Below are 16,571 nucleotides of genomic sequence, written 5' to 3'. Positions count from 1 at the left end.
TAAAAAGATACACGTGTATTCTAAAGGAGCGAAGAGTTTAAAACAACTTGCCTAAAGAAAGGTTCTAAGAAAGGGGAGATCATGGCCTAGAGTTAGGTTCTGCCTGTCTGAAGTCAGTCAAGTTGAAGTTTTTGTTTTTGAAATCGTGTGACATCTTTGATTGCTTTCTCATCTTCACAATGAAGGTAATAGAATAATGTGAGGATTAAATGACATAATTCATGTAATGTGCTTCAGCACTATATAATAACAGCTCTCATTAAAAGAGTTGTCTCATCTAGTTTTGTCGTTTTAAAAATGAGATGATGGAAATTCAAAAGACATCAAATGATTGGTCTAAGGTCCCTACCACTTAGTGCATTTCGCTATGCTTTTACCCTTATGTCAGTAAATATGAACATTGGAAAATTAAAGATATAAAAATCAAAGCCACATGTAAAAGTAGAGTCACAGATAACTTTGTTTTGATCATTGTGAATTGGGTAGTAGTTATTTAAATATAGTTTTTCGTAAAATATCTCAACCAAATATCAGTTTCTAACCCAGCTTGGTCTTTTATTCAATCTGAAACAATTTTTGTTTCAGGCTTTTTATATTTAGCTACTTTACTGTAATTGAACTTCATAAATAAAAGCTTGATGTCTCACCCTGTAACGAGTAGTTCTCACCCTGTAATGAGTAGTTCTCAGAGGTTGCACCCTGAGTGTCTTTGGGATTTAGCTGACTTCCTCTAGAACTGTTGGGACAGTGCCTGAGTGGTAGAGGAGGAAGGGGTCCTAGCTTTTGTGTGTTTTGATTTGTTTCTAATTCTGCTGGAGGTTTCATTACAGCACTGGCAAAAGTTTGAAAACCAAATCCTAGTGCATAGATAAAAGATAAGAATAAACTACCATCACAAGAGAAAACACAAATACAGCAATAATAACAACAAATATAAAAATAAACCACCATACCTGGTAGAATTTTGGTGTCCAAGGGAAAGAATAATTTTCACTTTCTTTAGAAAACCTTTCACACCCATTACAAATTCCCTATGCTGGGTGTCAGTGAGTCTTGTTATGCACTGAGGAAGAAGGGAAGCTCAGCCAGTGCTGTGGGGCAGAGGTGCTTGCTTATTCTGTGGGAGGGTGTGACCAGGGGCGATTTGGAGTTAACTTCTTTATTATTTGGAAATATTACTGTTACAATTCCTCCGGGGTATATCTCCTCCCCCCTACCCCAAATCTGAATGTGCATGTATATTCACAGAAGGATGATTTTTCTCTCTCAGTGGGTGGCTGTAAGGATTAAGTGAATTAACAAAACATTGTTTACACATCTTTTATATAGTAGGTGTTCAGTGAACACTAGATATTAGTATTACAACTTTTAGTGGTAATGAGAAGAATTCAATAGAATGAGATTAGGACATGGAGAGAATTACATGCAAAAGCATAAATTTGTAAGAATAATGATTACAAACACAAGTAAGGGACCCAGTTTTCTCCTTTACGGTGGTACCCCTAGGGCTGCCTTTACTGTTCATTTATAGTTAAGGGCTCAGTGTAGGCCCTTAAAGATTTGTTGAGGCCCTTAAACATTTGGTGAATTGAGATAGGTTCATTTAAAAACAAACTACTATTGTAAAGTAAGAAAAGATGCTCTAAACTTCTCTTTCATAGATGAGTCTCACAGTTCAGGTGCTTACTGCCCTAAAGGCACTGCTGCTTGATGGGAGGGCTAACTGGAGTGGGCAACCTGGGCTTTGGAGTAAGTCTGCATTCACGTTCTAGCTATGAGCTTCTTATTGCTTAATAAGACTGTCTTAGCCAAGTTAACTGATCCCTCTAGGTCTGTTTTCTCATTTGTACAATGAGGAAATAATACCTATTTTATTAGACAATTATGAGTGTTAAATGTGTTGATACATACAATGTACTTTGGGCTTAATACATACCCAATCCATTTTACCTTTCCCTGTCTCTGTCTCTCTAAGTCTTATTGAGAAGAGAGGATGGGAGCGGGAATTGTTTAAAAACAAAACAAAACAAAACAACAATAACAACAACAAACAAAACCAAAAAACTCAGCCAATGTTCTCAAGGTTTTAAAAACATTTCCGATTGACTTTTGCTTCCTCTAAAAAGACAAGTTACCAAACAACACAGAGGATTATTTTAGTGATTAGGAGTTACCGGTGAGATAGGGAGTGAGGGTTTGAATGATTTGAAGAGTATTGTTTTCTTCTGTATGTGTTTTTTGAAAGTTCCCTTTGGAGGGTGCTGATGAGTGGTGATAAAGAAAAGTAATGATTTCAAGCGAAGGTTTTAGAGGAAGTGGGTAAGGTGTTATGAAGTGGCCTGGTGGTTTCTTTACATCTTATCTAAAATTAGTGTCATTCCGTAAAGAGTAGACACTCGGGCCTTTATTTCATTGCTGTTGCATTATTCAACATCACTCTGTGCACGTGAACCGTGACACTTTCTTTTTCTCAATGGTGCTTTGAGATGGATTCAGTTATCTGAGGCAGTCAGACATTATTTGGAACTGAAATGAATCAATTTGGGCAATGTAATGTTTTGTTAAAAAAATGAATATAAACTTGTTGCATTGATTGATTGGTTTGTAAATTAGCTCTCTGAGGGAGTTCCTCAAATGTTGGAATTCTTTGTTGCAATAAGCACACCAAATAGTAAATGTACCAAATAAGTGGTTTGAATTGTCCAAAAATTTAGGAAAGCAAGCAATGATTGAACATCAACACTGAGAAACTAAATCATATTTACACTTATGTAATTCATCCAGTTCAAGTTCATAAATTTTCTTTCTCTTCTTTGGTTGTAATACTTCTGCTTATTTTAAGTACTCAAGGTTAATTTTGGAGCTAGTTAGAATTGTTAATGTTGATATAAACTATATTAAATACTCATCCACAAATGTTAATAAATTTCATGTTTTTATAAATTTTTTAAAAGGCATGGCTAGATGCATATAATTTATTAGATTGTAAATATGTCTGTATTTTTTTGAATTTGAGAAGGAAATTTTTAAAAATAACTTTTTCTTCCCTGAATCTTGTTTAGGCAGAATATTGGTGAAAGTATTCTTTACCTGTGGGTGGAGAAAATAAGAGATGTTCTGATACAAAAATCTCAGATGACAGAACCAGGTAGGATTGAAAGTATTATCAGTGCCATTTTAACTTACGGTGATTAAATTTTCACATGGATATTCTAATTGAAATCTTTAATGGAAATCTGGGTTCTGTTTTATGATTTACATATGATAAAATGTAAATATTTTAGAAAGTTCATTTATTCATGTACTCATGGTTCTTTGTATAAGGTTTAGCTTTTTTGGTTTAATATAGTCTTATAGAAATAGAATTTTATGATTAAAGAACTCAGATCAAAAAATTTCTGCTTTGACTATTGCTAAGCTAATATGTACCATGTAACATTCTTCATGAATTATTAGACTATATAAAATAGGCATTAGCTTCAAATCAGTGTAATGTTTTTAGAAAAAGAACTTTGAAAAACATACTGACTGATTTAGGATATAAAAATTGACTTTGAAAATTGATTTTTTAATTGAGATGTAATCACATGCTATAATTATTCACCCTATAAAAGTGTATAATTGAGTGGTTTTCAGTATATTTCAAAGTTGTACAGCTATCACAGCCATCTTATGTTAGGACATTTGAAAGTTGATATTTTGCTCTATGATGATTATTATTTTATTGAATCATCAAGTGTATGACAACATGGAAATTTCTAATGTTTCCTATTAACTTTGCTACTCTTTTGTTTTACTTACCACAAAGACCTTTTACAGGAAAGTAACTCTATTTAATCTAATTTTATTTCCAAAGAGTTTCATTGTTATCATTGATAGAATGGTTTTCAATTTGAAAAAATAGGGATTAAAAAAAACCCATTTGTTTATTTATAAATGTTTTAGAAGGTTAGTTCAGAGAATCAGTTATTAGGACTCCCTTAGCCAGATCAGTATACATTTAAAATTGATATATAATTTTTCAGAGCACTTTACTATTTTTCTATAAAAGCAGATGTTTTACTGTTTCCATTAAAATGAAAAAGTAAATGGTAATGAACGTATTTTTTTCCATGTGACAATACTTTTTGAAGTATTTTTCTTAACTTTTTGTGATCCATCAGTGATTTTATAGCATTTCAGGGCATCTATGAGAAGAGTAGTCTCAAACAAAATTGATTTTTGCCAATCCACCATTCTAGAACGTGGGATAATTACAAAAATGGAATGTATACCAGTAAAAATTTAGGACTCTTAAAAAGGTTTGGGATCACTCAACTCTTAAGAAATTTTAAAAAATTATTGATCTTGAAAATATTTTCCCTTTCCCACCTATATCCATAATTTAGTTTAGCCACTCTTCAAATTTTAGAGTTATTGATTTGTTTTATACAATTTATAATGTATAGAAATTTTGTTTGAAATGTCTTGTCAAAAATTGGTTTTGTAGACTTTATATTAAAAGGGGAGGATTAGTAATTCTGAAGAACTAACACAAGCTACTGATCAGGATCTCTCCTGAGAAGTTTCCTCCCTAGGGTACACACTTGATAAGTAATTTATTTTGATTATAATGTTAATTGTCAGTAGAAATTTGTTGTTTATTTCATATTGTTTTTCTACTTTAGAAATATTAAATTTTGAAATAATTTTATACAACTACTAACAATTTATAAAAATTTGGAACTGATTTTAGAATTAAAGGAAAGTTGCAGAAATAGTACAAAGAGCTTATGTCTCTCACTCTGCTTCCCCTGGTAACATCTTACATCACCACAGTATAATTGTCAAGAACAGGACTATAATATTAATTATAGAACTTACTCAAATTTCAGTAATTTTTATACTAAAGTTCTTTTGACTTTTGTAGGATCCTGTCCAGGATTCTATGGCACATTTAGTTGTTACTTCTTCTTATTTTCTTCTAGTCTTTAAACAGTTTCTCAGTTTTTTTTCTGCTTTTTGTGACCTTTTATGACTTGACACTTTTGAATGGAGTGATCCACTGTTTTATAGAATGGTCTTCAATTTGGGTTTGTCTGTTATTTTCTCGTGTTGGAGTAGGATTAGGCATTTTGGCAACAATACCACAAAAATGATATTGTGTTCCTCACAGTACATATCAAGGAGCTCATGATATCAGTGTGCTTTATTTTTGGTGATGTTCACCTTGATCTCTTGATTAAGGTTGTATGTGCCTGATGTCAGCACTGCAGTCATTGTATTAGTCAAGGTTTTCCAGAGAAACTGAACCAATAGGCTGTGTGTGTGTGTGTGTGTGTATGTGTATTTAAAGAGAGAAAGAGAAGGAAGAAGACGGAGAATTGAGTTATTTTAGGGAATTGGCTCACCAGATTGGGGGGTTCTGACAAGTTCAAAATCTGCAAGGCAGGCTAAAGACCTTGGTAAGAATTGATGTTGCAGCTGAAGTCTGAAGATTCCCTTTTCCTCCGGGTAGGTCAGTCCTTCTCTATTAAGACCTTAAGTGGATGAAGCTTACTCACATTACAGAGGGCAGTCTACTTTACTCAAAGTCAACTGATTTGAACTTGAATTCCATGTAAGAAATACCTTTACAGAAACATCTAGAATAGCACTTGATCAAATATCTGGGTACTGTGACCTAGCCAAATTGATGTGTAAATTCTGTTATCAAAATTACTATCTTTCACACACAAAAAAAATATGGCCCAAAGGAAAGAACAGATCAAATCTCCAGAAAAAAATACAACTAAGCAATGAAAAGATAGCCAACCTATCAGATGCACAGTTCAAAACACTGTAATCAGTGTGCTCACAGAAATGGTTGACTATGGTCACAAAATACAGGAAGAAGTGAAGGCAGTGAAAAATGAAATAAAGGACAATGTACAGGGAACCAATAGGGAAGGGAAGGAAACTGGGACTCAAGTCAATGATTTGGAACAGAAGGAAGAAATAAACGTTCAACCAGAACAGAATGAAGAAACAAGAATTCAAAAAAATGAGGAGAGGCTTAGGAACCTCTGAGATAACTATAAATGTTCCAACATCGGAATCATAGGGGTGCCAGAAGGAGAAGAGGAAGAAGAAGAAATTGAAAACTTACTTGAAAGAATAATGAAGGAGAACTTCCCTAATCTGGCAAAGGAAATAGACTTCCAGGAAGCTCAGAGAGTCCCAAAGAAGTTGGACCCAAGGAATCACTCACCAAGGCACATCATAATTACATTACCCAAGATTAAAGATAAGGAGAAAATCTTAAAAGCAAGAGAAAAAGCGATAGTTACTTACAAAGGAGTTCCTATAAGACTGTTAGCTGATTTCTGAAAAGAAACCTTGCATTCAAGAAGGGGCTGGAAAGAAGTATTCCAAGTCATGAAAGTCAAGGACCTACATCCAAGATTACTCTATTGAGCAAAGCTATCATTTAGAATGGAAGGGCAGATAAAGTGCTTCTCAGATAAGGTCAAGTTAAAGGAGTTCATCATCACCAAGCCCTTACTATATGAAATGTTAAAGGGACTTATCTAAGAAAAAGATAAAAAATATGAACAGTAAAATGACAACAAACTCACAACCGTCAACAATCGAACCTAAAAAAACAAAAGCAAACTAAGTAAGCAACTGGAACAGGAATAGATTCACAGAAATAGAGATCACCTGGAGGGTTATCAGTGGGCAGAGGGAGTGGGGAGAATGGGGGAAAAGGTACAGGGAATAAGAAGCATAATTGGTAGGTACAAAACAGACAGGGGGAGGTTAAGAATAGAATGGGAAATGGAGAAGCCAAAGAACTTAATGTGTATGATGCATAGACATAAACTAGGGTGGGGGAGTAATGGGGGGTACAGGGTGGAGGGGAATAAGGGGGGGGAATGGGACAACTGTAATAACATAATCAATAAAATTTATTTTAAAAAGAAAAAACAAAAATTTACTATAAAGCTAAAAAAGATGACCGTCTTTCCCTTTATAGTTCATAAGTATCTTGGGAGTGATACTTTGAGGATATGCTAGTATCCTATTCCATCTTAAACTTTTGCTCACTAATTTTAATATTCATTAGTGCATCTGGTCAACAATATTTATTACAGTATTTAGGTGTTTGCCTAATAGTGATTCACATTTAATTCTTTCCTTCTACATTTATTAATTGTAATTCTATTGTGAGGAAGAGATTTCTCTTTTCTCAGTTTATTTTTTTATTATTTATTTATATTAGTATAAACTCATGTATTAATTTATTACATGGAATAAAATTTCATACTATCATTATTTTGTTGCTCAAATTATTCCAGGTGTGGGCTTTAGGAGCTCCTTCAGGTAGGCTCCTGTGTTCTTTTGCTAGGCTTCCATCTTTTTTTGAACATTTTTTAAAGTCTCTGAAATCACCAAATATTCCGGGATCAATCTGTATTATCCTTGCTCCAACCTGGAATCAATCACTTTTTGTAGAATCCCTGGTTCCTTCTATTGAAGAATGATATTTAGAGACCAATATTAATAATTCTTAAGTATACCTTCTTACTGTCTTTATAGATCACTCATAATATTTCATATCCACATAGGCCCAGACGTGAAGAAGAAAACTGAAGAGGAAGATGCTGAATGTGAAGATGATATCCTTTCACCATGTCCACCTGTTAAAGCATTGAATTTGGGTAGTAGTGAAAATCAAGCAGGTATAATATTACTAACTAGTTTCTTTTGAGGAAAGTGGGATAGTAGTATTATGAATTGTTTTTGGAATGGCTTAGCAATTTAGTAAACTCCCACATGTTAGGAAATAATTATTCATTTGCAGAAAATTGAGTTAATTTTTTTCTTCCCTGCTGGCCATTTTGGTGTTTGCTGGGTCTATCAGAATGGTGAGGAAAAAATAGATTTCATTTATATTTTCAGGGTTTTTTTTTTTTTTTGCTCCTTTCTAGATTTTTGAATTAGTGATGGGAGAAATTGAAACTAAGAAAAGCTGTGTTTTCAATTCACATTTTAATTCACATATATTTATGTTTTGAAGCTCTCAGCTGTCTCCTGATTTCTCAGAGTTAAATTTTAGTCTATACTAACAAAATAAATACCATAATTGAAAGTGCAAGGCTAGTAAAATGTCTTTAAGATTTTAGTTTTTGCTTAAGCAAATTTATTTCATAATATAGTGGTATTCAACTTATGAAAGGTAAATCAGCTCTATGTTAATACCAAAAAATACATTCCATTTTAGTATTTTAAAATTTTGAATGATATCATCAGTTTCCTCGAGTCTCTTACAAAAATATGATAGACCAAAGGGAACATTCTCTTTGACGGTAAGGAGTTTCCTATGCCATTATACTGTAGCTTTTAACCAGTACTGTGAAGGTTTAAAGTTCTTGCATGGTGTCTCAGGACTAGAGGAAGGGGATGAAGAGGGGTGAGAGAGTGGCAAGGGGGTCCAGGACTCCTACCCCTGCTTCAGTCTAAGTGGCTTCCATTTTATTAATTTATATCTTTGTAGATTTGGCATAAGCTTTCTTTTGGGAAACAGGAGCCACTACTAAAAGAGTGAAGATCACAGTCATAATAAGTGTCATCCACTTTAGATTGCCCTTAGTCTACTGTACTAGTACAGTAGTAACAATCTGTTCAAGAACAGGACACTATCAGGGGACAGGTAAAACATTCTGCATAAACCTGGATTTTTGTTCTAGTCCTGCCACAAACCAGTGCAGTGATTTTGGGCAAGTTGGTTAAGGCTCTCCAGAAATATTTTTACATGTGTTAGTTGAAGTATTTCATCAATTGTAAGGCAAGCTGGCTTGATAAGATTCAACAGATCAATGAAAAGAAATAGGTACAAATTTTAATTATTTTTTTCCTGAATAACTTTTCATCCTAAATGATGTAGGTGCAGCAACCAGGATGGTTGGTAAGTTTCTCCTTTTTTAAAAAATTGAATTTATTGGGGTGACATTGGTTAATTAAATTATATAGGTTGCAGGAGTACATTTCTATAATACACATCTGTGTATTGTATTGTGTGTTCACCTCACCAAGTCAAGTCTCCTTCCATCACTATTTATCCCCCTTTACCCTCTTCTACCTCCCCCTACCTCTGTTATGGTTGGTAAGTTTCTCATCAGAGTTGAGGGTAAATTAGTGGTTCTTAAACTTGTTGAAGGGGCAGAATAACTGGAAATCACAATACCCCATGGAATACCAATTTGGTGTATTATTGATATATTTAATTGACTCCTATGAAGTAGGAACAATTTTATTAGCAGAATACATTTTATTATAGTTATATGAAGTTTCCCAACCCTGAACTCCATCAACAATAGAATGGATAAATAAATTATTGTATATTAGCAGCTGTCAATCATTTTCATCTCAAGACCCCTTAATACTCTTAAAAATTAGTCATGTCAATTTATACTGCTGCAACAATCTCAGATTTGAGTCCCAACCCACCACTTTCACTGAGTGACCTTGGCAGGTGAAAATCACTTATAAGTCAAGTAGGTTTATGTGCAATATATTTGGAAACCTTTTCTTAAAATTATAACATCATTTTAATGGTTAACTATTAATTGCCAATTTGGGTTGATTTACCATGTAATTTACATTTCTTTCTGAAATGTCCCCCTCCACACATATCATTGCCAATTGTTTTAGTATTTGAATGTGTGAATTTTAAAAATAAAAGTAATATAACTCTTTAAATTTACAGAAAGAGAAGAATTACCTCCGATTGATCATGGTGTTCCTATCACAGACCGGCGAAGCACTTTTCAGGCACATTTGGCTCCAGTGGTTTGTCTCAAACAGGTAGAGTTGCCGTGTCCAGCTCACGTTGGTGCTGTTTTACCAAAGTTATCCAAGTAAATGGTTTTTGCAACAATATCCTTATTTTTACTGTTACTAATAGTTTAATTTTGATTTACTATAAAAACTATTTGCTCATTTTGCTACCCCCAAGTCACTGTGAATCGTGGTAGATTTGTTCTGTTTTTGTCTTTCACTGCTTTTAAAATTGTATCTAAACTCTGATTAGGGCTTAACCTTCTAATAGATTTTGAAACAAGAAAATTACTATGTTTAATAGTTTGTTGAATTATTTGTCCTATATAATGGGTGTTCTAGAAAACCAAGTATGTTCCACGGTTGCCCAGTGAAGGGGGGTGGTAGACAGACTGGCTGAGCTCATTCTTCCTCCCTGAATTCCTTTTCCTTTCTGCTTCCTAGTCTTATGTGACTTGATTTCCACCAAAGGATATCAAATGGGAGACTTTTCATTTAAAAACTGTATTCTTTGGTCTTTCTTATTCTCTTTTCAACAGAATCATTTTCTTCTCCCTTGCTGCTGTAATCTGGCCTAATTTAAACTTTATTGATATAAGGGACAATTTTAGTACTACCTATAAAGTTAAATGAACAAAAATACAAAATCTCACTAACTTAGGTAGGTGTTAAGGATTGGTCTCTTCCCTTTGGTCTTACAGCTACTCTGTCTAAGTTCTTCCGAAGTCCTGACCTGCAGGGATACAGTTCTTTGCGCCAGGCTTCCCTTTCACCCCCTCTGTTAGTCTCGGGAAGAGGCAGTTCTTTTCTTCATTGAGGCGTGGTCAAGAGAACAGCTTTTGGTGCAGACTTCTGGGCTTTTCTCTCAGGAACCCTGTTTCACTCTTGGCTCTTTCCCCTAATCTTATTGTCAGGGTCCTTCGTAGACATTCTGTTCTGTATCTGTTCAGCCTGGATCCTCTTTCTATTTTTTATTACAGTCACTTAGACTTATAGGATCATAATCCACAAGAGCTGAAATAAATCTTAGAGATCAGTGTCAATTTTGTTGATCAGAAAACTGAGCACCTGAAAGGTTAGAAAATGATAAACATAAAATTTCATAGTTTTTGATCGAAACTTCTCTCCCTCACTCCAATTCAGTCTTCCCTGCTTCCAGTATTTCTTCCTCACTCCTTACCAGTTCCCTTTCTACACGATCTGACCATGTGTCTTCCATCCCCCATTCACGTAATCCTGGCAGGTTCCCATTGTCTAGGAGGAAAAAATCTAACCATAGTACACAGTGTCCTTTGTGCTATGTCCCTGGCCTGATGGTTACTTCATGAAACTTTCTTTTTTATGCCCTTGCTGGGGTTGCTAGATAAAATCCAGGATAGCTAGTTAAATTGAATTTCAGATGGACATTATTACATGGGACATACTTACAATGAAAAATTATTTGTGATTTGTCTGAAATTTCACTTTAACAAAACATTCTTTATTTTTCATATGCTACATCTGGTACATCTGCATATGCTCTTTCCTCTGAATGTAATTGCTTCTTCCTCTCCCCCCACCCCCACGCCTTTCAATGCAGAAAAGTTGCCACTTCTCTTTCAAGGTTTGGCTCATGCTACTTCCTCTATCAACCTTACATGACTCCCAGAGAGAGTTTTAGTTTTATAACACTTGGAACATCCATTATTGTGTAGCTGTCATACTGGATAGATAAATTTGGTAAATTTTCAGAGCTCATTTTTAGAAGTTTTCATATTTACATTTAAAATTCCCTATGTGGGGAAAAATATTTTATGTCCAAGAACTATAGGCATGTTTAGTGTTAAAATATTTGTTGACAGTTGATATTTAGAAACCAGGTCTTTCATTTTTATATCAATTGTGAGTACCAGCTTCTGCCCCTGAAATGAGGAGAAAACTTTGGAAATGGTTTTTTCAGAGTGAAGAAGATTCTTTAAATATCTTCCAATAACACAGTACTTAAATCAACATGCTTTAAGATATCTTTCTGGTATTTATTTATAGAGAAAATAAAAAGTATACATTTATTTATTTGCTGCTGTTTTTAAGGTGAAAACGGTTCTTGCCAAATTGTATGAGAATAAGAAGATAGCCAGTGCCACCCACAACATCTACGCGTACCGGTGAGTGACCACCGCCGCCGTGGGAATGTGCGCTTTGTGGGCAACGGGACACAGTCACGTGTTGGAAACTGCAGCAAAGGAAAAAACGAGATGGATAATCAGCCATTTCGTACCATTAAATGTAACCAATAATATTTTGATATATTTTCTGTCTTTTCTATGCAAAGTTTATCTTTTCAATGCTTTACCCTAGTATAGTATTTTTTTCCTTAATTTACAAAAGCATTTTTCCATGATATTATAATTTGTAAACATTACTTTAATGGTTGTATGATATTTGTTTGGGGCTCCAAACTATAATTTATTTACCCATTTCCTTTTTGTTTTAGTTTTTCATATTTTTCACTATAATAAAGAATAGTTTGGGGAATATCTTTGTTTTTTATTTTTTAGATCATTTCCTCAGGATAGGTTCTGGTTGCTTCAGATTCTTTTCTGAACTGAAATGGAGTATAATTATAGATGAAGAAAGAATAGATTCCTAGAAGTAAAATTATCAAAAAGTATGAACATTTTGGAAACTGATACATATTGCTAATTTTTCCCATTTTTTCTTTTAAACCAATGTATGCTTCCATTAGCAATGAATTAAGGGTGCTGGTTTACTACATGCATTTTACTTTTGAGTATTACAGTTTTATACAAATTTTTGCTGATTTGTTAGTAAAGAGATAAAGGTCTATTTTTAGATATGCAAATTAATAGACTTAAAAGAACATAGTTTAGGACTGAAATGAATCAGAATACAAACAGGGATTTTGTATAAATTTAAAATGTGAATGAGATTATTTATATAATCTAAGTTATCTAAAACTCAAAAAAAAATCCATCATTTTGGATAAATGAGTTTTTAATATTACTAAGTCACATCTCTTTAAATGCTACAACTTAAAAAACAAAACTATTGTTATTATAGTTCCATAGTATCACTGGTCAGAATTTTGATGTTTTCTCATGATTTTGGGTCATCAGTATAAAAATGAGGAATTAGATTGTGCTTGCTCTCGGTGCTTAGAATGTGCTGTATTAACAGTTGCCATTCCTTTGTCCCACATGTTTACTGAGTGCCTGCTCTGTGCCTGGCACTTTACAGAAGTCAATGCTGATTATTTCAGCAACTCCACCACTATAGAAAGGTTGGCTTTTTCAAGATCACATAGTTGTTAAGTGGTAGAGCTGAATTTGATAATCTAATTTCATTTATCTCTATTTTATTCCTACATGGCTGTGAGTCTGCACCTTCAACAATCGCTGTACATAATATTGATTTTAAATTATCAAAAAATTAAATAATGTGCCGGATATTGTATTTCAAGCCCCAGATTTTTGGGTCTTTAAGTTCTTGTGAGTATTTTTGTCCTTTTGCATATTAATAGATGATCACCTGTCACTGCTCACACATGTCAGCATGACTACATGTAGCAGTCCCTCCACCTCACTGCCTTCGTAATTGGCACTTGGCAGTGAAAGATGGCCTTGTCAGAATTGTGTCAGATACGACTAAAAAGACACAAAATAGAGGCGTGAAAGACTGAGTTGGGAGTAAAATAAATGACCTTCATTTGGTATGTGGACTCTGTGTTCTGTAGATATAGGGTCCGGCACAAATAACGCCCCTCTTTTATTGCAAAATCTTTGTTACAAAATCATAAGCATGTAATTCTGCAACATAACCATATCATACTCAAGCATATCATGTGACATTTTAGATGAAGCGTTCAAATTAAAACTATAAATTATTACACCCACATTATTACCCTACCACACTCAAGCAGGTGTTACTTTTGCCAGACCCTGTATTCTGAATGCTTAGGGTCCTTTCAAGGTTAGTTCTGGGCTTTGGAGCAGTGTTCCTGCTTTACAGCTGGGGGACCCCCTTCAGGCTACTGGTATACAACAGCTATCAATGCCACATCATTCTCTCTGGCATGTGTGAAAACGTCTATGGTGTTTCATTTTTTTTTTTAAACCTAACAGTACTGATTTATACAGTCAAATTTTCTTTACTTGTTCCATAAAATTATGGTGTTAAATTATTATCATATATATAATTATATAATAACATAAATAATGTGAATTATTTATAGATAAATTATGTATAAGTGTATAATTTAGATATAAAGCCTAATATAAATATATATTTATATGACATAAATATATATTCATATATATAATGCCTAATATAAACCAGCCACTGACTCCTTTTTGCCTTAAATTTGCCATATAAAATTATGTTTAATAATACTAATTTTTCTTCAAATGAGGTCAACTTTAAACAATAATAGAGTCTGATCATAGTGAGTGGGTGGTAAATATTTATTGAGTACATGAATGATAGATGGATTGGTGGATAGAAAGATGAATGAATGAATGAATGAATGAATATGATTCCTATAATAAAATTATTATAATTGACGTAGGTGTATTGATAAAGTAGTGTCTGGCTTTTTACAGCCATAGCCATAAAGGTAGCTTTGCTGTGTCTGCTCAGTGCTAGGAGACGGCGCTGTCGGCAGAGGCCCACGGGATCTGCTGTATGGCACACCTTCACTGGCAGTGTGTTCTTTTCACACTGGCATTTACCTGTCAAGCTCATTGTCCTATAATGTAGCCCTACATTATTATTGCTAATGCTGACTTTCTAGATAAGTTAAATGGGTAAAAGTACCAGGCTTACCTTTATTGATAACTATTCAGGGAAAATTACAGAGAAAAAGAAATCTTAAAATTCTTATTCAAAATGGGAAAGATAGAAAAATACTTGATGGCTAGTATAAGATGTAAGGAAAGTATAAAATATTAACTTCTGTTGGTTTTATCACTTCCATCTTTTTTATATACTTTTTGTCTCTTTCACTAGATCTTAGGGTCTTTGAAGACAGGAGTTTGCCACTTTTTTCTTTTTTATCATTTCATAGTGCCTATTATGTATAATGCATCTATATGATTTACTCTTAAATGTTGTTCAGTGACTTCTCTCTATAACCTCAAGCTTCAGGTTAAATGTGTAAACTCACCTTCCCATAAATTGCACCATTTCTTGTTTTAGGGCAACACTCTTGATTCCTAGCTTTCCCAAATATAAAAAGTGAAACATCCTAGACAGGACATTATCAGTGAAAATATATATAATAAATATATAGTTCAAGAAGGATTTTTTTAAAGCAGATAATGCTGACTTGGGGAGTAAATTGTTTGCAATTAGTGTGAAGGAGTAACTTTTATTACCATATTCTGAGGTTTCAAAGAATAACACTATTATATGTATTTCTAGAATATATTGTGAGGATAAACAGACCTTCTTACAGGACTACGAAGACGACGGGGAAACAGCGGCTGGTGGACGTCTTCTCCATCTCATGGAGGTAAGTGTAACTGAAACCCTGGTAATCTTGCGCTATGAGCCATAACATTTCTCAACAAAACAGAGCTCCACTGGGAAACAAGTAAATCAGTTAGACTATGTAACATGGGATATATTTGGTTTAATTAGTAGTTAATTTTTAAACACTGACAGAGAAAATTTTAACTACTGGGTATGTGGCAGAAAGCAAATGTGCTTTCAAGCTCTTTCAGTGATAGGCTATAGAGGACTGTCTGTAGCTTTGGAAAACTTTTTATTTTTAATTTTTTACAGTTTCCTCCCCTTTATTTTCTCCATTCTGTCTTTGTGAGATTCCCATTAGTTGGCTATTGAACCATCTGGATAGATCCAGAATGTTACTTTTTTTTATTAAGTTGTCCATCTCATTGCATTACGTTCTGAGACATTTTCTTGATTGTCTCCTAAAATTTCTATTGAATTAAAAAAAATTTTAGCAGCCATGTATTTAGTTGTCAAGAATTCTTTTGTGTTTTCTATTTTTCTTTTTCCTAGTGGGCTGTTCTGGTTTATGGATGCAATATCTCTTACAATTTCCTGATTATACTAATTCGTGTTTTGTTTTTTTAAAGATGTTATTTTAGATTTTTTCTGGTTCATTTTAGTTTGTTTACCTTGTCCTTTCTCTTTCATGCTGCTGGATTTTCTTCATCTGTCTGGTGATCATTGTCCATTAATTTTAAGAATGGATTATTATTTTTTCTAAGGTAGTTGCTACAGTTTCTTCTGCTATTGTATGCGGAGGTTGGTTTGCTAACTTGATAGGAACTGTGCGTGTGGGTCAGGCCTGTAGGCTGGTGGGCTTCACACTAAGGGCAGCATCTGACAGATGTCAAACTGAAGAATACCTTACTGGTAGGCAGCAGCCCCTGTTCTCTGTAGTAGTTTGTTTAGACACAGGGTTCATGGTGCTTGGCCTAAGGTTAAAGGTTACCAAAACAGCTTTTCTGGTTGAAGTCACCAAGAATTGGAACCCTACCTGCATGACCTCCCCTTCACTCTGCCCTGTTGCCCCAAAGTTTGGAATTTGAGGACACTGTGGAGCATAGTGTTTGTTTTCCCAAGTCCCTTCTCATTTATAAAACTCTGTCCCCTGAATTGTTAGTAGTCTCACTGCACTCACTCACGCAGTTCTGCCAATAAGATTGCAAGGGAATTTTATGTGTGATTTTATAGAGTTGCTTCATTTGCCTTTAAAACTCATGTTTGTACATGTCTATCTGTATATCTAATTATGCTTCTGC

At 34.1% G+C, this 16,571-nt stretch overlaps 1 protein-coding gene across 6 annotated transcripts in view; it reads left to right on the top strand.

Moving 5' to 3' along the window:
- IMPACT (impact RWD domain protein) overlaps window positions 1-16,571 on the top strand; it is a 28,183-nt gene that overhangs the window by 7,842 nt on the left and 3,770 nt on the right. The window contains exons 5-11 of one of the 6 annotated variants that reach the window (XM_036009191.1): window positions 3,063-3,148; window positions 7,590-7,703; window positions 8,909-8,929; window positions 9,731-9,828; window positions 11,872-11,945; window positions 15,220-15,310; window positions 16,039-16,071. In XM_036009191.1, coding sequence (XP_035865084.1) covers window positions 3,063-3,148; window positions 7,590-7,703; window positions 8,909-8,929; window positions 9,731-9,828; window positions 11,872-11,945; window positions 15,220-15,310; window positions 16,039-16,071 — 517 coding nt within the window. The other 5 variants (XM_036009195.1, XM_036009194.1, XM_036009192.1 and 2 more) reach the window with 5 other exon arrangements.

The sequence above is a fragment of the Phyllostomus discolor genome, chromosome 9, assembly GCF_004126475.2.
Source record: "Phyllostomus discolor isolate MPI-MPIP mPhyDis1 chromosome 9, mPhyDis1.pri.v3, whole genome shotgun sequence".
Taxonomy (NCBI): domain Eukaryota; kingdom Metazoa; phylum Chordata; class Mammalia; order Chiroptera; family Phyllostomidae; genus Phyllostomus; species Phyllostomus discolor.
Note: the sequence above shows the minus strand (reverse complement) of the source record. Positions and strands in the feature narration are given on the sequence as shown.